Source organism: Chelmon rostratus, chromosome 5 (genome assembly GCF_017976325.1).
Source record: "Chelmon rostratus isolate fCheRos1 chromosome 5, fCheRos1.pri, whole genome shotgun sequence".
In the NCBI taxonomy this organism is placed as follows: domain Eukaryota; kingdom Metazoa; phylum Chordata; class Actinopteri; order Chaetodontiformes; family Chaetodontidae; genus Chelmon; species Chelmon rostratus.
The window spans coordinates 7,883,886-7,899,606 of NC_055662.1; the positions used below are offsets into that span (position 1 = coordinate 7,883,886).

Consider the following 15,721-nt stretch of genomic DNA (forward strand, 5'->3'; position numbering starts at 1 on the left):
TGTGTGTGTGTGTTTCAGTGAGCCAAGATTATGTAGGATGTGCAGGAGAAAGACATATGAAGATTTCAGTCATCAGAATGTTTTTTACTCTTTCACTGCTCCAGTTAAAAAATGTTTTATACCCTAATTTTCTGAAACAATGATGGAACATATTAATACCATGAGGACAAGAAACAAATCTTACTTTGCCAACTATCGGTTTATTGTCTGCCAAACTAACTGGTAAAGTGACAAAAATGTACCAGAAATTGGCTGATGGTTGATGGTTAAACCTACCCTGATATTAAAATTCTTTGCCACGGTTACGCAATGTTCTCTCTTTTGAAGAAATTGAAAAGCCAAACGAAATGTGCCAACAATCCAACAAGTTGCACTTCATCACCCTGTCACTGCTAAACATCGACTCAAAATGCTCGAAACATTTTGAGTCAGAGCACATCTTCAGTCTGGACCAACTGTGTTAGGTCTGGTTTGAACTTTGACATGTGAATGCAAACCATCTTCACATGGTCGACCTTTGCTGAGTCAAAAACTGAACATGGTACAACATTAGCAATGCTGTACCAGATACTGTTGTACAGTATAACTGCTTCAGCAGAATATAAACTGTTCACACACACAAAGTACAATTATACTGTATCTGGCAAACCGGCTAGGTTGGTGGCCTATTGTGGTTGGCTAATGCAAGCATGTTCCCAGCCAGTTCATGTGTTTCTCGCCAATTCACAAACTAGCCCTGCGAGTAGTCAATATGTGTCTATATTCCAAGATGAAAAGTAGAGGCTCAGTTGGTAAATGTGGCACTGCATTCTTCAACTGCAACATGACGTAGCACAATAAAAAAACACTGAAACTGAAGCTGTTTTTACCTGTGCCCATGCCGCTCAGCACCGCTCCATCGCTGACACCTGAGGCGTTGGTGTTGTTGGTGGGGGCGTTGTGGGGCGCCAGGCTGGGCAGAAACAGGCACCTGCGCAGGACGACAGAGGACAGATTAATGACGTTATCAGGGGATAATGAATGCTATCTGGGGAAACAGCCGTAACAGATACAAAACATGTCGTCAGCTTACATGTGTTGTTATTGTAAAAGAGATTTACTGCAGGTTTGCTGAATTACTACCGCAGTCTGGCTCCATCCCCGAGATAAACTATTAGAAAAACGCATCTGAAGTTACAAAGAACAGTCCCATTATTCAAGCGCTGGAGAAACAGGAGCTTTGTATTAAAATATGGAAATTTCGACCGCCTAATACTCAAGGATTAATTATGTATGAGAGTAGGATAAAGGTGGGATGAAAGCATACATTCAGGCTGGTTTTTCAAATAGAATCTGCTTGTTCTCAGTTGATTCTCCTTGCACTTTAGCTTTGGTTAGTGCTGATTCAGACGTTTCTAATATGACAAGTAACTGCAAAAAATAAGATGATCACTGCATAGAAATACATATAAAATGTTCAAAAGTCTCCAGGAAATTTCTAACATTGTGGACCTTTACCATGTTTTGACAAACATTTCATCTGATGTCTGTAAGCACAGTTTTTCAGGGACTTCTACAGCGGACAAAGGTGGATAATGATTGCACAAAAAGGGCTTTGAGTTGGCATTGTGTTCTGCTGACTCACTGCCCCCCGGTGAACGTGCTATTTTTTCCCCTCTAATCATCCTGAACCAGCACCGAAGACACAAGTTCTCTGGGGATTTGGAATTTGTGTCCCCCACCCACCAATTTTGTAGAGAGAAGAAAAACTCAATATGCATGAAGGGATGGTGGCAAATTCAACCAGAGACCTGGCCGGGATGGAAGCATGCTGGAGGACAGCCTTGATGGCAGCTGTTGACAGCAGGAAGCCTGAATCACAATAACTAGACATCTACACAGGAAATACAGAATTTGGGTCCACTCCATTGAGTATTTGAGTATTTCCAGCAGCAGGACAGTGTACATGTGAATGACTCAAACTAAACTACACCCTCTGTGGCTCATTGATGTGTTTTTAATAGTTTTTGGACAACAATGTCACGGATGGCACGGAGGAATAAGATGTATAAGGCTTTGGAAAGACAGACTATAATTGTTGATATAATCGACTCATTGTTCTGGTCTGAAACAAGAAAAATAAAGAATATTGTCAGCCTTATCCTCTTAACGGTTTATTCAGCAGAATTCCCAGTCATTCATTTTAGCTTGTCAAACCTGAGATTATGATGCTTTTCTCTGTTATGTGTCATTGTAAATGGAATATTTTTAGGTTTTGAATTATTGGTTTTGACAAAACAACTCACTTACTACAAGATATTTTTATTAGCACTCTAGAAAGGCACACTGATTGAGTCCCAAAATGATGCTTTTTTTTTTTTTTTTTTTTTTTTTTTTTTTTTTTAAATGTGGCTCTCTAGATTTTTTTGTTTCGCCACCTGGACAGGAAGGTCAGGGTTCAGGGTTAGCAAGAGACAGCATCTCTGGAGCTGGCAGGGATTCAATGACTCACTCAAGGACACTTCTCAAGGGCAGACACTCTGGTCCTCTGTTTAACAGACAGTCTGTCTAGCTAACAAGAACACCACCCTGCTGCTTCAGAATAACTACATGTGTGCTGTCCTTTTTCCCCATTAGTCATCAACCTGATTAGGTTAAACAGACAAATATGAACACTCCAGGGATTTCAGCAGCTTTCCAAATGCTAATTTTTCTTTTCTAGGTCAGAATCAAATGCAGTTTCCTTAATTCTTAAAAAAAAAAAAAAAAAAAAAAAAAAAAAAGGCGTGTTTTCTCCCTCCACCCACACTGATAGCATCTTTCTAGTCCTTTTGAGAGACAGCTGGCTGGGTGATTGTGCACTGGTGTGTCTGAGTGAGTGTAAGCATGTTGTGCAGGGTAAAGAGTGGATATGTGCATGTGTGTATGATTCCTAATAGCAGCAGGGGCATCAATATTTCATGGTGACAGATGGGAGAGGAAGGAGGGGTAGTCTCTCTCTCTCTCTCTCTGTGTGTGTGTGTGTGTGTCCTCTGTTTATGCTCAGGAAAAGTGGGCCAGTGCCGTGTTTCCTGTGCACTGCTGCTGTTCTGTTTTCAGGAGAAACTCCATGTTCTATTCTGAGGCGGCTGCAAAGACGAGTCAAAACGGTTCTTATGGGATAAAAAAAAAAACAGGGAAGATGAGAAATTATGGACCAGGAAATGTGATCACTGGGTGGGTGAGGGGTTTCAAAGTAATAAGACAAAGAAAAGTGATCACGATGTGTGATCTTTAGGATGTGAAGAAGTTTTGATCAATCCAAGGTGTTTCATTAATTCGAGTATTACTGATGAAGTCTATGGAGTTCACAGATGCATTTTCTGTCTGTTTCTGTCTGTCCAGTATTAGGAGATGATGACAGTTTTTTCCTTTAGACCACATAAAGACCAGGACAACAGCACATGAAGAGAACCCTAAATTTCACACTATGCTTATCCACCCTAAAAATCAAAAATCAATGGATATTTAGCAGCGATTACACACACAGATTGTAGTTTGAGGAAATAATCCTAACTTGACCAGCTCACAGTCTGGGATGAACTGAGCAAACACAATCCACTGATGAAGACTGTGAGATGTGGGTCAAAGCTTCAGAAAAAGATAGTAAATTGAGTGGAGTTGAGATTATTTCATCAAAAAATGTTATTGATTGAACAGAAAGGGATGATGATGAAGGGCCACAGAAGCCAGCATTGTAAGACATGCATCGAAAGACCTATGCATGTGTCTGTATATTTTCTACATAATTTCACACACCGGTGGTGTTGCACACAGGACGGTGCCTAATGTCATATTAAGATACGTCACTGTTGCATTTCCCAGCTACAGAGCAGCACCAATTTTAATTGGCACAATCCCAGCACTGTACCTTGATGACATCGTTTATCAGACAAATCTGGTATGTGTATGATGAGTGCCAAAGCTGGCATGTCAAATAACACTATACAACGTGGCTGCTATGTGCTGTCCTTGAAGGTGTATTTGAAAAAACTTTTAGTTCCTCCTTCTGCTGCTTTAGTCTACTGCAGCATAATCCCAGTCAAATTGAACTATCTAGTAATTCAATGCTAGCCAGGTAATTGCAGGAAATAACCTTTGGCATTTCACCACTAAACTGACAGAAAATGTCTACAATGACCTTCGCAAGACATCTCCTTTTTTCTTAAACTTGTTTCCTTATGAATATTAATGAGGAAAAAAACATATTGTAATCTTAAGTGTCTCTGAGCAGTTGTTTACTGTGTGTCAGGGTAACATGTATGCATGTGTCATGTACATGTTGCTAAAAGTGCGTGGGCGAATTGCCAAGGTCACATCCCACATGCCATCACTTCCTGTGACCCCAACACTCACTGTGCTGCAAACGTGTAACAGAAAGCTCGGGGCACAGCCTGACAGCAGCAGCACCCACTAAGTGCACAAAGGGTGTCATATGACCTGAAAGGCGGAAAATAAGCCTATTTGTATGCACAGCTCCACAACTGGAGGCGAATAACGGTCTCCTGCTGAGACTGTTGCAGGTGCTGCTCAAAGGTAAAACACACACAACCTGTTTGATTGCAAAGGAAAATGACGTGGCACCCTGCAGTGTGTGTCACTGCTGAAGAGAACTGATCCACAAAGCGAAAGATTTAGAGAGAAGAGTGGCATCATCTGTTGCATAAACATGTAATGAACACTGGTCCATTCCTGGAGCTCTAAAGGAGACATTGACAACAAAAATCACAACATAAGGGGGCAAAAGGGGGCATAAGGGGCGGTTCAGTTATCAACATCCTCTTAGCATTAGTATTGTTGATAAGTAGTCTTACCTTCCTCAAATAAGTATCTCCTATTTTAACAATAGATCAAATTATTAGATGTAATGAAAAATGAAAGGTGCCGCTTGAAGTGACAAACTCAGAGAATGATCACTCCATGCTGCAGTCATCCACAGCTTTACTGAGGTTTTTAGCCTCTTTTAGCTCATTGCCTCAGTTTTATCACAATTACTGTCTGATTTAGTCTCAACGCTCACATCAAATCTGCTTTCCAGCAGCAGCAGGCAGTTAACAAGCTCCGATAAACCCACTGTGCTCTTCCTGCCCGGCCCTGAATGGCTAAGTTAATGACAACATAGTGAAGCAAGTGGAACGTTTGACAGCTACACAGCCAAATATTCTTTTCTGGAATTGGTGTAGACCAAACCAGCGCTAAAGGAGAGTGAATATTGAGCTTATATTCATCTGTAACACAAGTCAAAACAAATACAACTGGTACTCTGTGTCTGCCTGATGTGTCAATAATGAAATGCTGGCTAACGTGTTAGTCATAAGAGCTAAAATAGTATGTTTGTGTTTTTCAGCTTGTTGTGGAGTTATTCTGCCGCAAGAGGAAAAAAAGAAAAAGAAACGTAGCTTTCGAGTTTTGGCCATATGTTATTTTCTTTTAGGGATGGAACTTCATAAATGGTAGCAGACAAGTTCCACAAACGGCCAGAATGCCACACAAACTGGAACAACAATTGCTAAAACTGCACATATTCCCAGATAGAATTGACCGATTAAACGTATTACATGAGCCGAATATGCTGTAAAAAGCGTGTGATCAAAACCCTTACCCTGGATAAAATCAGGATAAAAAGTGCAACAAAGTAAAGGATTGTTACTGCATACAGATAGAAACCAGATATGCAAACACTCAAGCTCAGTTCTGAATGTTCATGCTGACTAACCCGAAGCCCTCCAGTGAGGTGTCAAACTCCACAAATGCAGGCGTGACGGCCGATCCATGCAGCCGTATGTCATGGGGCGTCGTCATGGACACCAGGCACTTGACTCGAGTAAGGGGCACGGTGCTGCCCTCAGCGGAGCGCACGAGGCTGCGGCTGATGCGATACTGGCCGTTGTCCTCCGCTGGTGTGGCGAAGACGCTGTCAGGGCCGAAGCCCTCCATAGACATGGTCATACTGTCTGTGAAGTGAGGAAGGACAGGTTACATTCAGGAGGCGCAGTCACAGTGCTGAGATGATCATCTCACATCCAATGTGGGAGAGAGACTACTTGTTTAAACCTGGTGGTTTGGCTGTGGTTAGTAACTTGTTATCTCTATTAATTAGCTGTAATAAACCCTGAACATGGTGGCAGAAAAGAATCGTTTGATCCAACATTAAAGCATTTTCACATCAAATTTGTAGTTTGCGATGCAAAAAGAGACACAAATGAACTTTTCACCCTAGACCTAATGACTGGAAAATAATGAAAATAAAGACACTAGAGTAGCATGTTATCAGCAGAGGTTCTTTATGATCACGTCTAACTTCAGTATCGTCAAACTGTCACAGAGTAGGCAGCAATAAATCAAGGACTTAAAAAACTCCTCACTTAAGTTACAATGTTTTACCTTCTACTAAGAATGCTGATTGCTTTGCTTATTTGCCTTCCTTATTTGTGAAGACATCTGACAAAGACAAATTAAATCAAAGCAAGTATTGCAATAAACCATGCTGGATTATCCTCACACAAACAGAGAAAGATAGCACTGTGTGTTCTAACAGTGGCTGCTTGTAAAGAGCAGTAATTAGTAGGGACTTAATATCCATTCTCTGCTGGGAGGAGACACAATAAGCAATTAGGACATGCTGAGGAGCCAACAAAATTACAAACATTAACAGCTGTGAACAGAAAACAAACCATTTGCATTAGATTCACAGTGGCAGGTCCATCTTTGTTTAAACTGGGAGTTTACACATCAACTGGATATTAATCAGAAGCCAAAGAAGACAAGAGGATTAGAGGTGCATTCATTAAAAATAAACACATCTCTAATCTGCTTGCAGTGCAGTTGTTAAGCAACCCTACTGCATATGCACCTTTACTTTTTATGTTAAATGTTTGCATACGTTCATCTAACAGTGACAGATTCTGGTTAGCCTCCCTACCACCTCTGAACTCTGAGGAGGGAATAAGCTGCACTGGCTATAATATAAGGGTTGTACATATCAAACCAGGTCGTTCCACTGACTTTGCAATCATCTGAACCTTTCTGAAAATCTATAGAATCACTCTGCCTTCCACTGCCGAGTCTGTGCTAGTAATTTCCACCTGCAATTAAATGGCAACAGGAAGCTCATCCTCTGCAATCACAGCCTATTCACCGGAGGATTTGTCCCAATGAGCTCGCAGTGCGAGTCAGCAAAGAGAAAGAGAAGAACTGCGAGAAGATTGATGATCTGTTTTCAAGCTTTTAGTACAGAACGAAACTTTCTCCCACGGGGAAGCTGGTTATCACTGTGGCAGATGGGGTAGGCTGCCAGTGGGGATGGCTCTCAAATGACATTCTCAATTTATAACTGCACTGGAGGACTGCTATGGACTAAACTCCTCAATTCTTAGCTATTAAAATTGTGATGGGTTCACTTCTAAATAGGCATGTTTGTCCACAAATTCAAATAACATTAAAATCAGTGACAAAACAAATATGTTGACAACGGCACGTACCTTTTACTAATTGTTTCATAGAATTTCAACTGTTTTGTTCATTAAAACTGCATCAAAGCAGTTTGTGGGAACTTTTACTAAGTGATTTACCAACAGTTTTGAGGGATGTGCAGCAGCTACAACGTTAGTTGGTAAAAAAAAAAAAAGCCACTTTCCCAACATTCATTGGAAAGCTAAATACTTTTGCTATGAAAATCTTTCCAAACCAAAATTACAGAAGAAATATCTGGATTGTTTTCTTTTGAGGGTAAAAATACGCTACTGCACACTGCTGTTTTATATATATATATATATATATATATATATATATATATATATATATAGGTGTTATTTACAACAAATTTAACTAGCTACAGTCCAAGATGAGACTTCATTTTATTTCATTCAGTCATAAATAAAGATTGTGATGATAGTGTTATTGAACTTATAAAAAGCACAATATTGATCATATAAAAATGTAAAAAATCCGACAAATTCTAATTTAGAGGCTGAACAATATTTAAGGTCTGAAACACTTGAAATGTTCTTTGAAGTGGCCCCTGATATAACAGCAATGCAGTCCATCAGTGCCACTCGTGGACCAAATGTACAGGGACACAGGCTGGGGCCGTGAAGGAATCTCCATCAGCCTTCTGCTTTACACAGATCTGATAAACAACACCAGGAACAGCATTTCCTCTAAGAACCCCGGCACATCATGTGGTCAAAACTAGGATGACAGTTGTTATTGTCTTACTTCTCATTTCAGCATCATAGCTGAGAGAGCTTGGCTTGTGAACCCGGTACTGCTTCAGTAGCTTCTTGTCCCAGGCGCCGCAGTTCAGAGGGTTTCCAAGACGTAAGAACTCCCTGGAGGGGAAAAAAAAACAAAAACAGGAAACATAAAATTAATCAACTTCTGCTCTTCTTATGATTATTATTGTTGAACTCACATAAATTACCATATTGACCATATTTAACAAAAAAAACCCTCTCATGTTTCAATCGGCTCTCATTTACTGCATTAATGAATTCATGCTGTAACAGCATCCATTTGTATCAAAAGACTTTCAGTGGCATTAAAGAGGACGTATTCGCTGAGACAAACAGCATGCAAACAAAATGCCTGTATGAGTTATGAGACTCTGGATCAGAAGGAAAAAATCTTTCAATTTTAAACAATGATGCATTTTGTTTCTAACAACTTTCCACAATACCTAAAACACATTAAAAAGCAAAAGACCAATATTAAAAAGGAACTGAATTATCAATAATAATAAGACCGTTTTACAGTTGTTTGAATTCAGAATCTTTATGATCTGAAGTGGCTCAGCCAGTGGCTTTAACACTGGCAGGTATAGCTGTTGTATTCTCAGTGAAATCCACCAATCATAAACACGTCCTGTATGTTCTCATGAAGCTGTAAAGCACTCGAGATAAAAGCATCCATATAAATGTATACAGTATGTGAAGTCAGCAGTTACTTTGCAGGTTGACTCCTACTCATCCACAGCTGTGGCTAACAGCACATTTTAGTCTGCTTAAAAGTCAATGATGAGGTTGACTGGCATGTAATTGACTTGAAAGCAAAGAGTCCCACTGATGGTTTGTGTCAGCTGTCAGAGCGCTGAGTGAGAGACACTGGTGGCTGGAAGCAGACAGTTTCAGAACAGCAGCAAAGAAACAGAAAGCCTGGTGCTTAGCTGGGGCTCGTGTTAGCAGAGTGGAGACGGAATGAGAAAACAAAAACACACAGGAGGAGCAGAATTATGAACGGAAAGAGACAGAGGAAGATTGACAGCACAAGAGTGAGGCAAACAGAGGGAGAGAGGGAAGACAGTAGAGGGGGCTGGGAAGCAGATCGACAGCCACAGATACAGTATGCTTATCTCCAGCACAACTCTGTGGGTAGAGAATATCAGCCAGGGAGGGGCCACATTTACATATAAAAAGAATCATCCATGTGCATGTCAAATAACTTTGCTCCCCAATCCTAAACCCCAACCTCCCATTTCGCTTAACTAGCCAAGTGGGAAATGAGAATCGCTCAGTTTTGTCTGCATACACGGCCCTGCTTCACACACTGAAACCTGTCACGGCAGATTAAGCTTCCCAAATGTCATTTTCAGCCACTGGAGGGAAAACCTCATCTCTACGTTGAGTTCAATAGGCAACACTAGAGGTGAGCATCTTAACACACTAGCAAGATGCAGTAAGAACAGTTGCATATCAGTGGTGAGATTTTCGATTCACGTCTGGCAATGACCTTTGTTGCATTTTCCATCCCTTTCTCCCCTGATTCCCAATCATCCCTGTGCTGTCGGCTAACAAACAAGCATAAATTGCCCCCAAAATTAATAATAACCTATTTTTTAATCAGGAGCCATAAGCATGGTAAAATGATAAATGCTGCAAGGTAAATGTCAGTGTGTTAATGTCCAGTAGCTTTTAAAATGCATGTTAATATGAACGTTAGCAGCAGCCTATTATGATGCTAACAAACTACAATAGAGGCTGATTGTACTGTGAGCTGATGACTCAAAGTAGTCTGAAAGATTTCTATATTCACACGAATTCTCAAAAAAAAAAATCATTGTGTGTATATACAAGTACACTGATTTGAATGAAGAAAATAGCTCCATTGCAAGTGTTCAAAAACTCATCCTAAAATGGCCATTGTACAAAAGACAAATTCTTCATATAGGCAACAACACTGTTTTCTTCTGGCGCTACTCACAGGCCAAATGTTACATTTTTCTCATTTTCCTTCTATGCAGCCATTTTGCTTTTTGGTGTGCAACTAGCAATCCAGTCATGGTTAGGCCAAACCAAAAATCAACATGTCTATCTCTTTGAAAAGAAAAAAGTCTGGCTCAGTGTTAGGGAAGTCACACTGGAGTCGGGATGGCACTTTTAATAGTAATGTGAAGTTTAGGGATGTAGCTGCCTACATAAGATAGGTGGAAATATTAGCCAAGTCCAGTACCTGAGTGCCATCGGCTGTAAGGCCTGCGAAGCCAACCTCTCAAACATCCTCTGCAGTGGGGGGTGCAGCGGATGGTCTTCATCGCCCAGGGCCTGGCTGCAGCGCTGCAACAGCCGCTGGTGGAGGCAAGCTTCACACAGCACCTGCTGGTTCCTCTCACTGTTCACCAGGAGCTGGAGGATGTTGGCGACTGCCAGCTGCAGGTCGAGGGCATGCTGGAGGGACACAGGAGGAGGAGGAAGTTATCTTGATTTTTAATTTGCTCGATATGCAAATAAACTAGCACCCTCATTTGATTATCTTATCTACAAACAATTCCCCAACTCACCCTCTGTAAAGTATTATATTATTATTTTTGGTTTTAAAATGCATGCACACCCGCAACACAGTCTGGTTGGCTCAGACATGCAAAAACCACTGTGTCTGTCCTGCACGTAACCCCTTCACCCACTTTAACAGGAAGAGCACATTTCCTTCTTGCGTTTCCTCACCTCTGGCTGGCTGTCAGAGGACACGGAGGGCAACAGGTCAAGCATGGCCAGGACAGCCCCCGGGTGGATGACCACCATGTCAGATGAAGACGAGGAGGGAGCCGGGTGGGAGGGGTTGGTTAAGTGGAGCTTCAGGTCTGTCAGAGCTTTGACTGGGGCGGGAGGTCCTGACGTACCATAGTAGCCATGTCTGGGAGCACAGGGAGAAAGAAATCTACATTTAGTTAAGTCCAGTAAAGTCAACTTTGACAAGTCCGCCATTAAGAAACAAGTAATGGGAAGAGATAAAATGTTAAAACATTGTCCAAAATGCACAACTTTCAGCTGCAAAACAAATCTTTGGAGATATTTTGAAGTTCTGTTTATCTTTTGTCAAGCAAGAAACAAAACTATAACCTCTATGTTTAGTGTTTTGTTTTGCCACCTGGAACCCCTAAATAATTACTTAACCCTAAAAAGTACTCACCCCAAAACAGGGCATTAAAAAGTGTTTTATAATGACTAATAAAGAGCCAATATGCTATTATCAAGCATGCTAATAAGCTAGTTAATGGTAAATATGTGTACCTTAATATAAAGTGTCACTAGAAAACTTTCTTTTACAACTCAGTGCAAACGTTCTTATAATGAGGACAGCTACAGTAACATTAATGAATAAATATAAGCATTGTATTTGTTACTTAAACTTTATTCAAGCCGTCCTCACGCTTCAGAGATGGAGGTGTCAGTCGGCTGCTGACTCACATACAGCACTGAGCCTTGCTAGTGTGCAAACAGCAGAGAGCAGGAGATCTGTTGGGGCCTGCAGTCGGGCATTTAGACAAAATGGGCGGATTGATGTGATGCAAATTAGAGAGTGGCAAATCCCTCCTCAGGAGAGATGAGGAGCTGGAAAAGGCTGGAATCAGCAGAAAGTGCTGGAGGGGTGGGATGTAGGGCAGGAAACTTGGGGAAAACTGGGTTGTTCATGTTCACAGTGGCTGGCAGCAACTTTAATTGTTTTCTAGAGTAAAACTGGACTTCTAAATTATTGTCCTCTGATTTTATGCAAGGGCAAAGTTTCCAGCCACAGGCGCAGATGACTTTTGTCCGACTTCATAAGAGGCAACATCAGCATACTCAACTTGGAAATGATTCATGTGCCATTGCATGTCAACCAAGCTGCTGATTTAAGATGTAATTGCAAATTAAACTTCACAAGTAAATAGCTACTAGTTTTCTGGGGTGTTCACAAGTGTTCAGTGAAGCACACACAAGGACAAGGGCCTCATCATTGCTAATTGACAAAATTAGTCGACCTCATGAATATGCAACCTTGGAGCTGATCCAGGCAGACAGACGGGGGAGACTGCTGAGAGGAGACCCCCAGTTTCACCTTTGACAGTTATGATAGCTTACTAAGGCAGAGGACATTTTAAATGTCCCAACCATTTTTCCTTTTGTTGTAAAATTCAAAGAGTCTTTGTATGTGTGTGTGTGTGTGTGTGTGTGTGTGTGTGTGTGTGCGTGTGTGTCTGGGGACTTCAGCTGAGAGAAAAGAGAAGAAAAGGAGGGGGAGGAGCAGGAGAGCGAGGAGGAATGTGATGAGAAGAAAAATGCCTACTTTAGCCCGACAGTAATTTGGCTTGGTCTGTACACTCTTCCCTGCCTGAGAGTAGCTGTGGAAAAGTGTTTCAAATCAAGTGGTGAGACTGACGTTTCTCTGCGGTGGTGACAATAGATATACTTTACATGAGTCATCCATTTCTTTTTTTTTTTTTGTTGTCGGTTTGTCAGATCGTCCTGATTTTTGAGAGATTTTCCGCAGCTCCGACCGTTCTGACAGACTGTCCCAGCCTTATTTTTCCAGAGAAAGAAGTGCAACATGAAGAGTCATCTTCATCTCTCTATCCATAACCCGAGAAGGCCAACACAAACAAAACATTTTTAAGTTTATAGCGAAAATGCAATAGTTGACTGATCAATAAGTTAATCAACAGATAATTATTTGACAGAAATCTTGATAAACGATTTATTGTAAGTTATTTATCAATCCCTATCATTTGTAGGCTGTGTGAGACAATGAAAAGCAAAAAAAAGCTCTGTAACTGGAGTCTTGGGGGTTGGTTAGGCAAGAAAAGCAACCTGAACATGTCAACCTGGGCTCTGCGAAGATGACAACCTCAAATTTGAGGTTTTATTGGCTGACAAAAAACAACAAGAAACTGCCTGAATCTGAATTCTTCCTTCTCACTTTCTATTTTTCCTCTTGGAAGCCTGTTCCATCTCTGTAGCTGATGTAAGCACCTCGCCACATTATCATGATTTGCTTAAAGATTTACGTGACAGTTAGCAGGGTGCGGGATCACTTCGCTCTTAGTGTCGATTAAAGGTGAGGAAAACGCAGAGGAAGGGATGAGAGTGAAGAAAGTTGCAGAGCGCTGTAGCTACCTCTTCCTGGCGAGTGCTGGCGTACCCCATGGCGAGGGCAGCGAGGTCTCATGAGTCAGGCAGGGAGGGACCTGCTCCGCACGACTGCAGGGCAGCGTGCACACATGCACATACACACCCACACACGCACACACGCACACGCACACACAGCCGCGCAGATGGACCGGGCCGAGGATGAACAGCCAGACAGCACCAGAGATTAGAGGAAGGAAAGGATAAAGAGAGAAAAGAAGGAAAGTAGCTGTTAGTGGAAAGCTGAAAGGAGATACAGGATCAGAGCTACAGCTGGAGCACATGCACGACGCCAGCTACAACTCGTCATAGTGACCAAGGGCTTTATTACTGCTCGAGTTTAAAAACTCAGTAAATGACATGCACAGAAGAAGAAATGGGAAAAGAAGATTATAATTGATGCGTCAGCAGTCTGTTTCTTAACTGCAGTGGTGAATTAGTCAAATCAACCAGCTGTGAACAGCAGCAAAACACATCTTCAGCTCAATCCCAGCCCACCTTAAATGGTAACAAAATATACATTTCTATCACAGTAAAGTATTTCTCAATGCTTTTTTTTTTTTTGCTTGCTGTCGCAGTAGTAACTAATTTCTGAATATTAATCGTTTACACTGTTTTCACTCATTCAACGGCTGTGCAGCTGAATCAGAGCCACAGCGAGCATCTTTATTCAGTTCAGCCGAGTGTGTCTCAGATGAAGAGTGAGACTGTACAGGATGACCTGACTGAGACGAGCACAGCTGTGGATCTGCTTCAACACTTTCAGTACACACACAAGCACCTGACTGATCCCAACCTACGAACGCCCTGTTCAAAAATGCTTTCTTCTGCAAGTTTTTGGAGTGGGATTTACAAGCATATTTGTTTTACGTGTTTCAGAATTATGTGAAGTACTTTACATTTTCAAACTGATCTTCACTGTAGCTGAGAGTGATGATAATATAAGAACACACCTCACTTGTTTCAGTCGGTTTAAGTTAAAACAGTATTTTAGGTCAGTTGAAAACACTTGTGGTTTGTACAGCAAAGCTGTAACACAAATTCCCTTCAGTCTCAACAAATTGATTCTTTTAACATTCAAACAAGGCCAAAAGGACACGGGGGCCCCTCACGAGAAAAAGAAAAATACATTACAGGTTTTATTGAGAAGTCCAACATGTGAGGGGATTGCAGGGAAAAATGTGTGGTTCTTGATCTACTACAGCAATGCTCTCAAGGAACATGTGGCTGCAATCTGCTGAACTCAAACTAAAAGGCCTTCGACTTTCTTTTTCATTGAGACAAACACTCACTAAACTGTTCATTTATTTAATCACCAACGGTAAATAAATAACTTGTTGACGACTCTGCTTCATCCTCATTCACTTGTTAGTGTGTGAATGCTCGTAAACAGAGGACAGCCTCCAAGCTGTGTTGGAGCCTTCTGGTTGGGGTTTATGGTGCAATACATACATTACTGACATATATTTAACTCACACAAAACACACATGATGATCAGAGACTGAATTCCTACTGTAGGTGGCTACATTTAAATTTGTGGGACATTTGACATATTCTTCACAGAATTTCACACTTGGCGCTACATGTCAAAGTATCACTGTTAAAATAATTTTACTGTAAGGGTCAAGAAGCTCAGTTTCTGCAATCCACTGACCTGTCAAACGAGTCGGTGGCCATCTTGTACAGGTAGATGAAGAGCTTGCTGCAGTGTTTGAGTGTGGGACAGACGCTGTCTCCTGTGCTGCCTCCAGGGGCAGCCTCATCCTCCAGCAGCCTCTGGAAAGGCTGAGCATTGGAGGGGAACACACCTGTGGGACCCAGCTTCTTAGTGTCTGAGAAACAGCCCAGCAGCCTGGTGGGAAGTAGAGAATAGTGGCTAACATGAGTACAGTTTGGCTTTAAAAAGCACGAGTATAATACATACCACTACACAGAGAAAGTATAGGAAAAACAGGGCAGAAATTCTGTCTGTCTTTGGACTTTGATGTTGCTGTGACTTTTTCTGCAAATAAAAAAACACCAAAAAGGAAGCACAATGGTCATTTCAGAGGTTCTTAAATTTTAGGAACTTTCTGTGATTAAGAAATTTAACTGCCACATCTATCTTTTCAAACGATTCTTAACTCAGTTTCCAATAACTAGATTTCTTCTGGAGCTTTCAGTCAAATCTTATGGCCTTCACCAGCAGGCGGAGTATGATAACTTGTCATGGAGATGGTTAGGTTTGTTATCGTGCCAGTTAAGTTACCTGTCACGTGATAAAAAGCACAAGTTTCACACTTGTGACAACTCAGCAAACTCCCTCTACTGATAAGGGCCTAAAT

The 15,721-nt window shown here is 41.4% G+C and overlaps 1 protein-coding gene across 3 annotated transcripts in view; it reads right to left on the bottom strand.

Moving 5' to 3' along the window:
- The window catches only part of wdfy3 (WD repeat and FYVE domain containing 3), a 95,009-nt gene that overhangs the window by 39,749 nt on the left and 39,539 nt on the right, over positions 1-15,721 (bottom strand). For all 3 annotated transcript variants that reach the window (XM_041936495.1, XM_041936496.1, XM_041936494.1), the window contains exons 13-18: positions 15,052-15,249; positions 10,956-11,145; positions 10,465-10,679; positions 8,236-8,348; positions 5,735-5,972; positions 870-970 (exon numbers count right to left, since the gene is read on the bottom strand). In XM_041936495.1, coding sequence (XP_041792429.1) covers positions 870-970; positions 5,735-5,972; positions 8,236-8,348; positions 10,465-10,679; positions 10,956-11,145; positions 15,052-15,249 — 1,055 coding nt within the window. The remainder of the gene's footprint in view (positions 1-869; positions 971-5,734; positions 5,973-8,235; positions 8,349-10,464; positions 10,680-10,955; positions 11,146-15,051; positions 15,250-15,721) is intronic.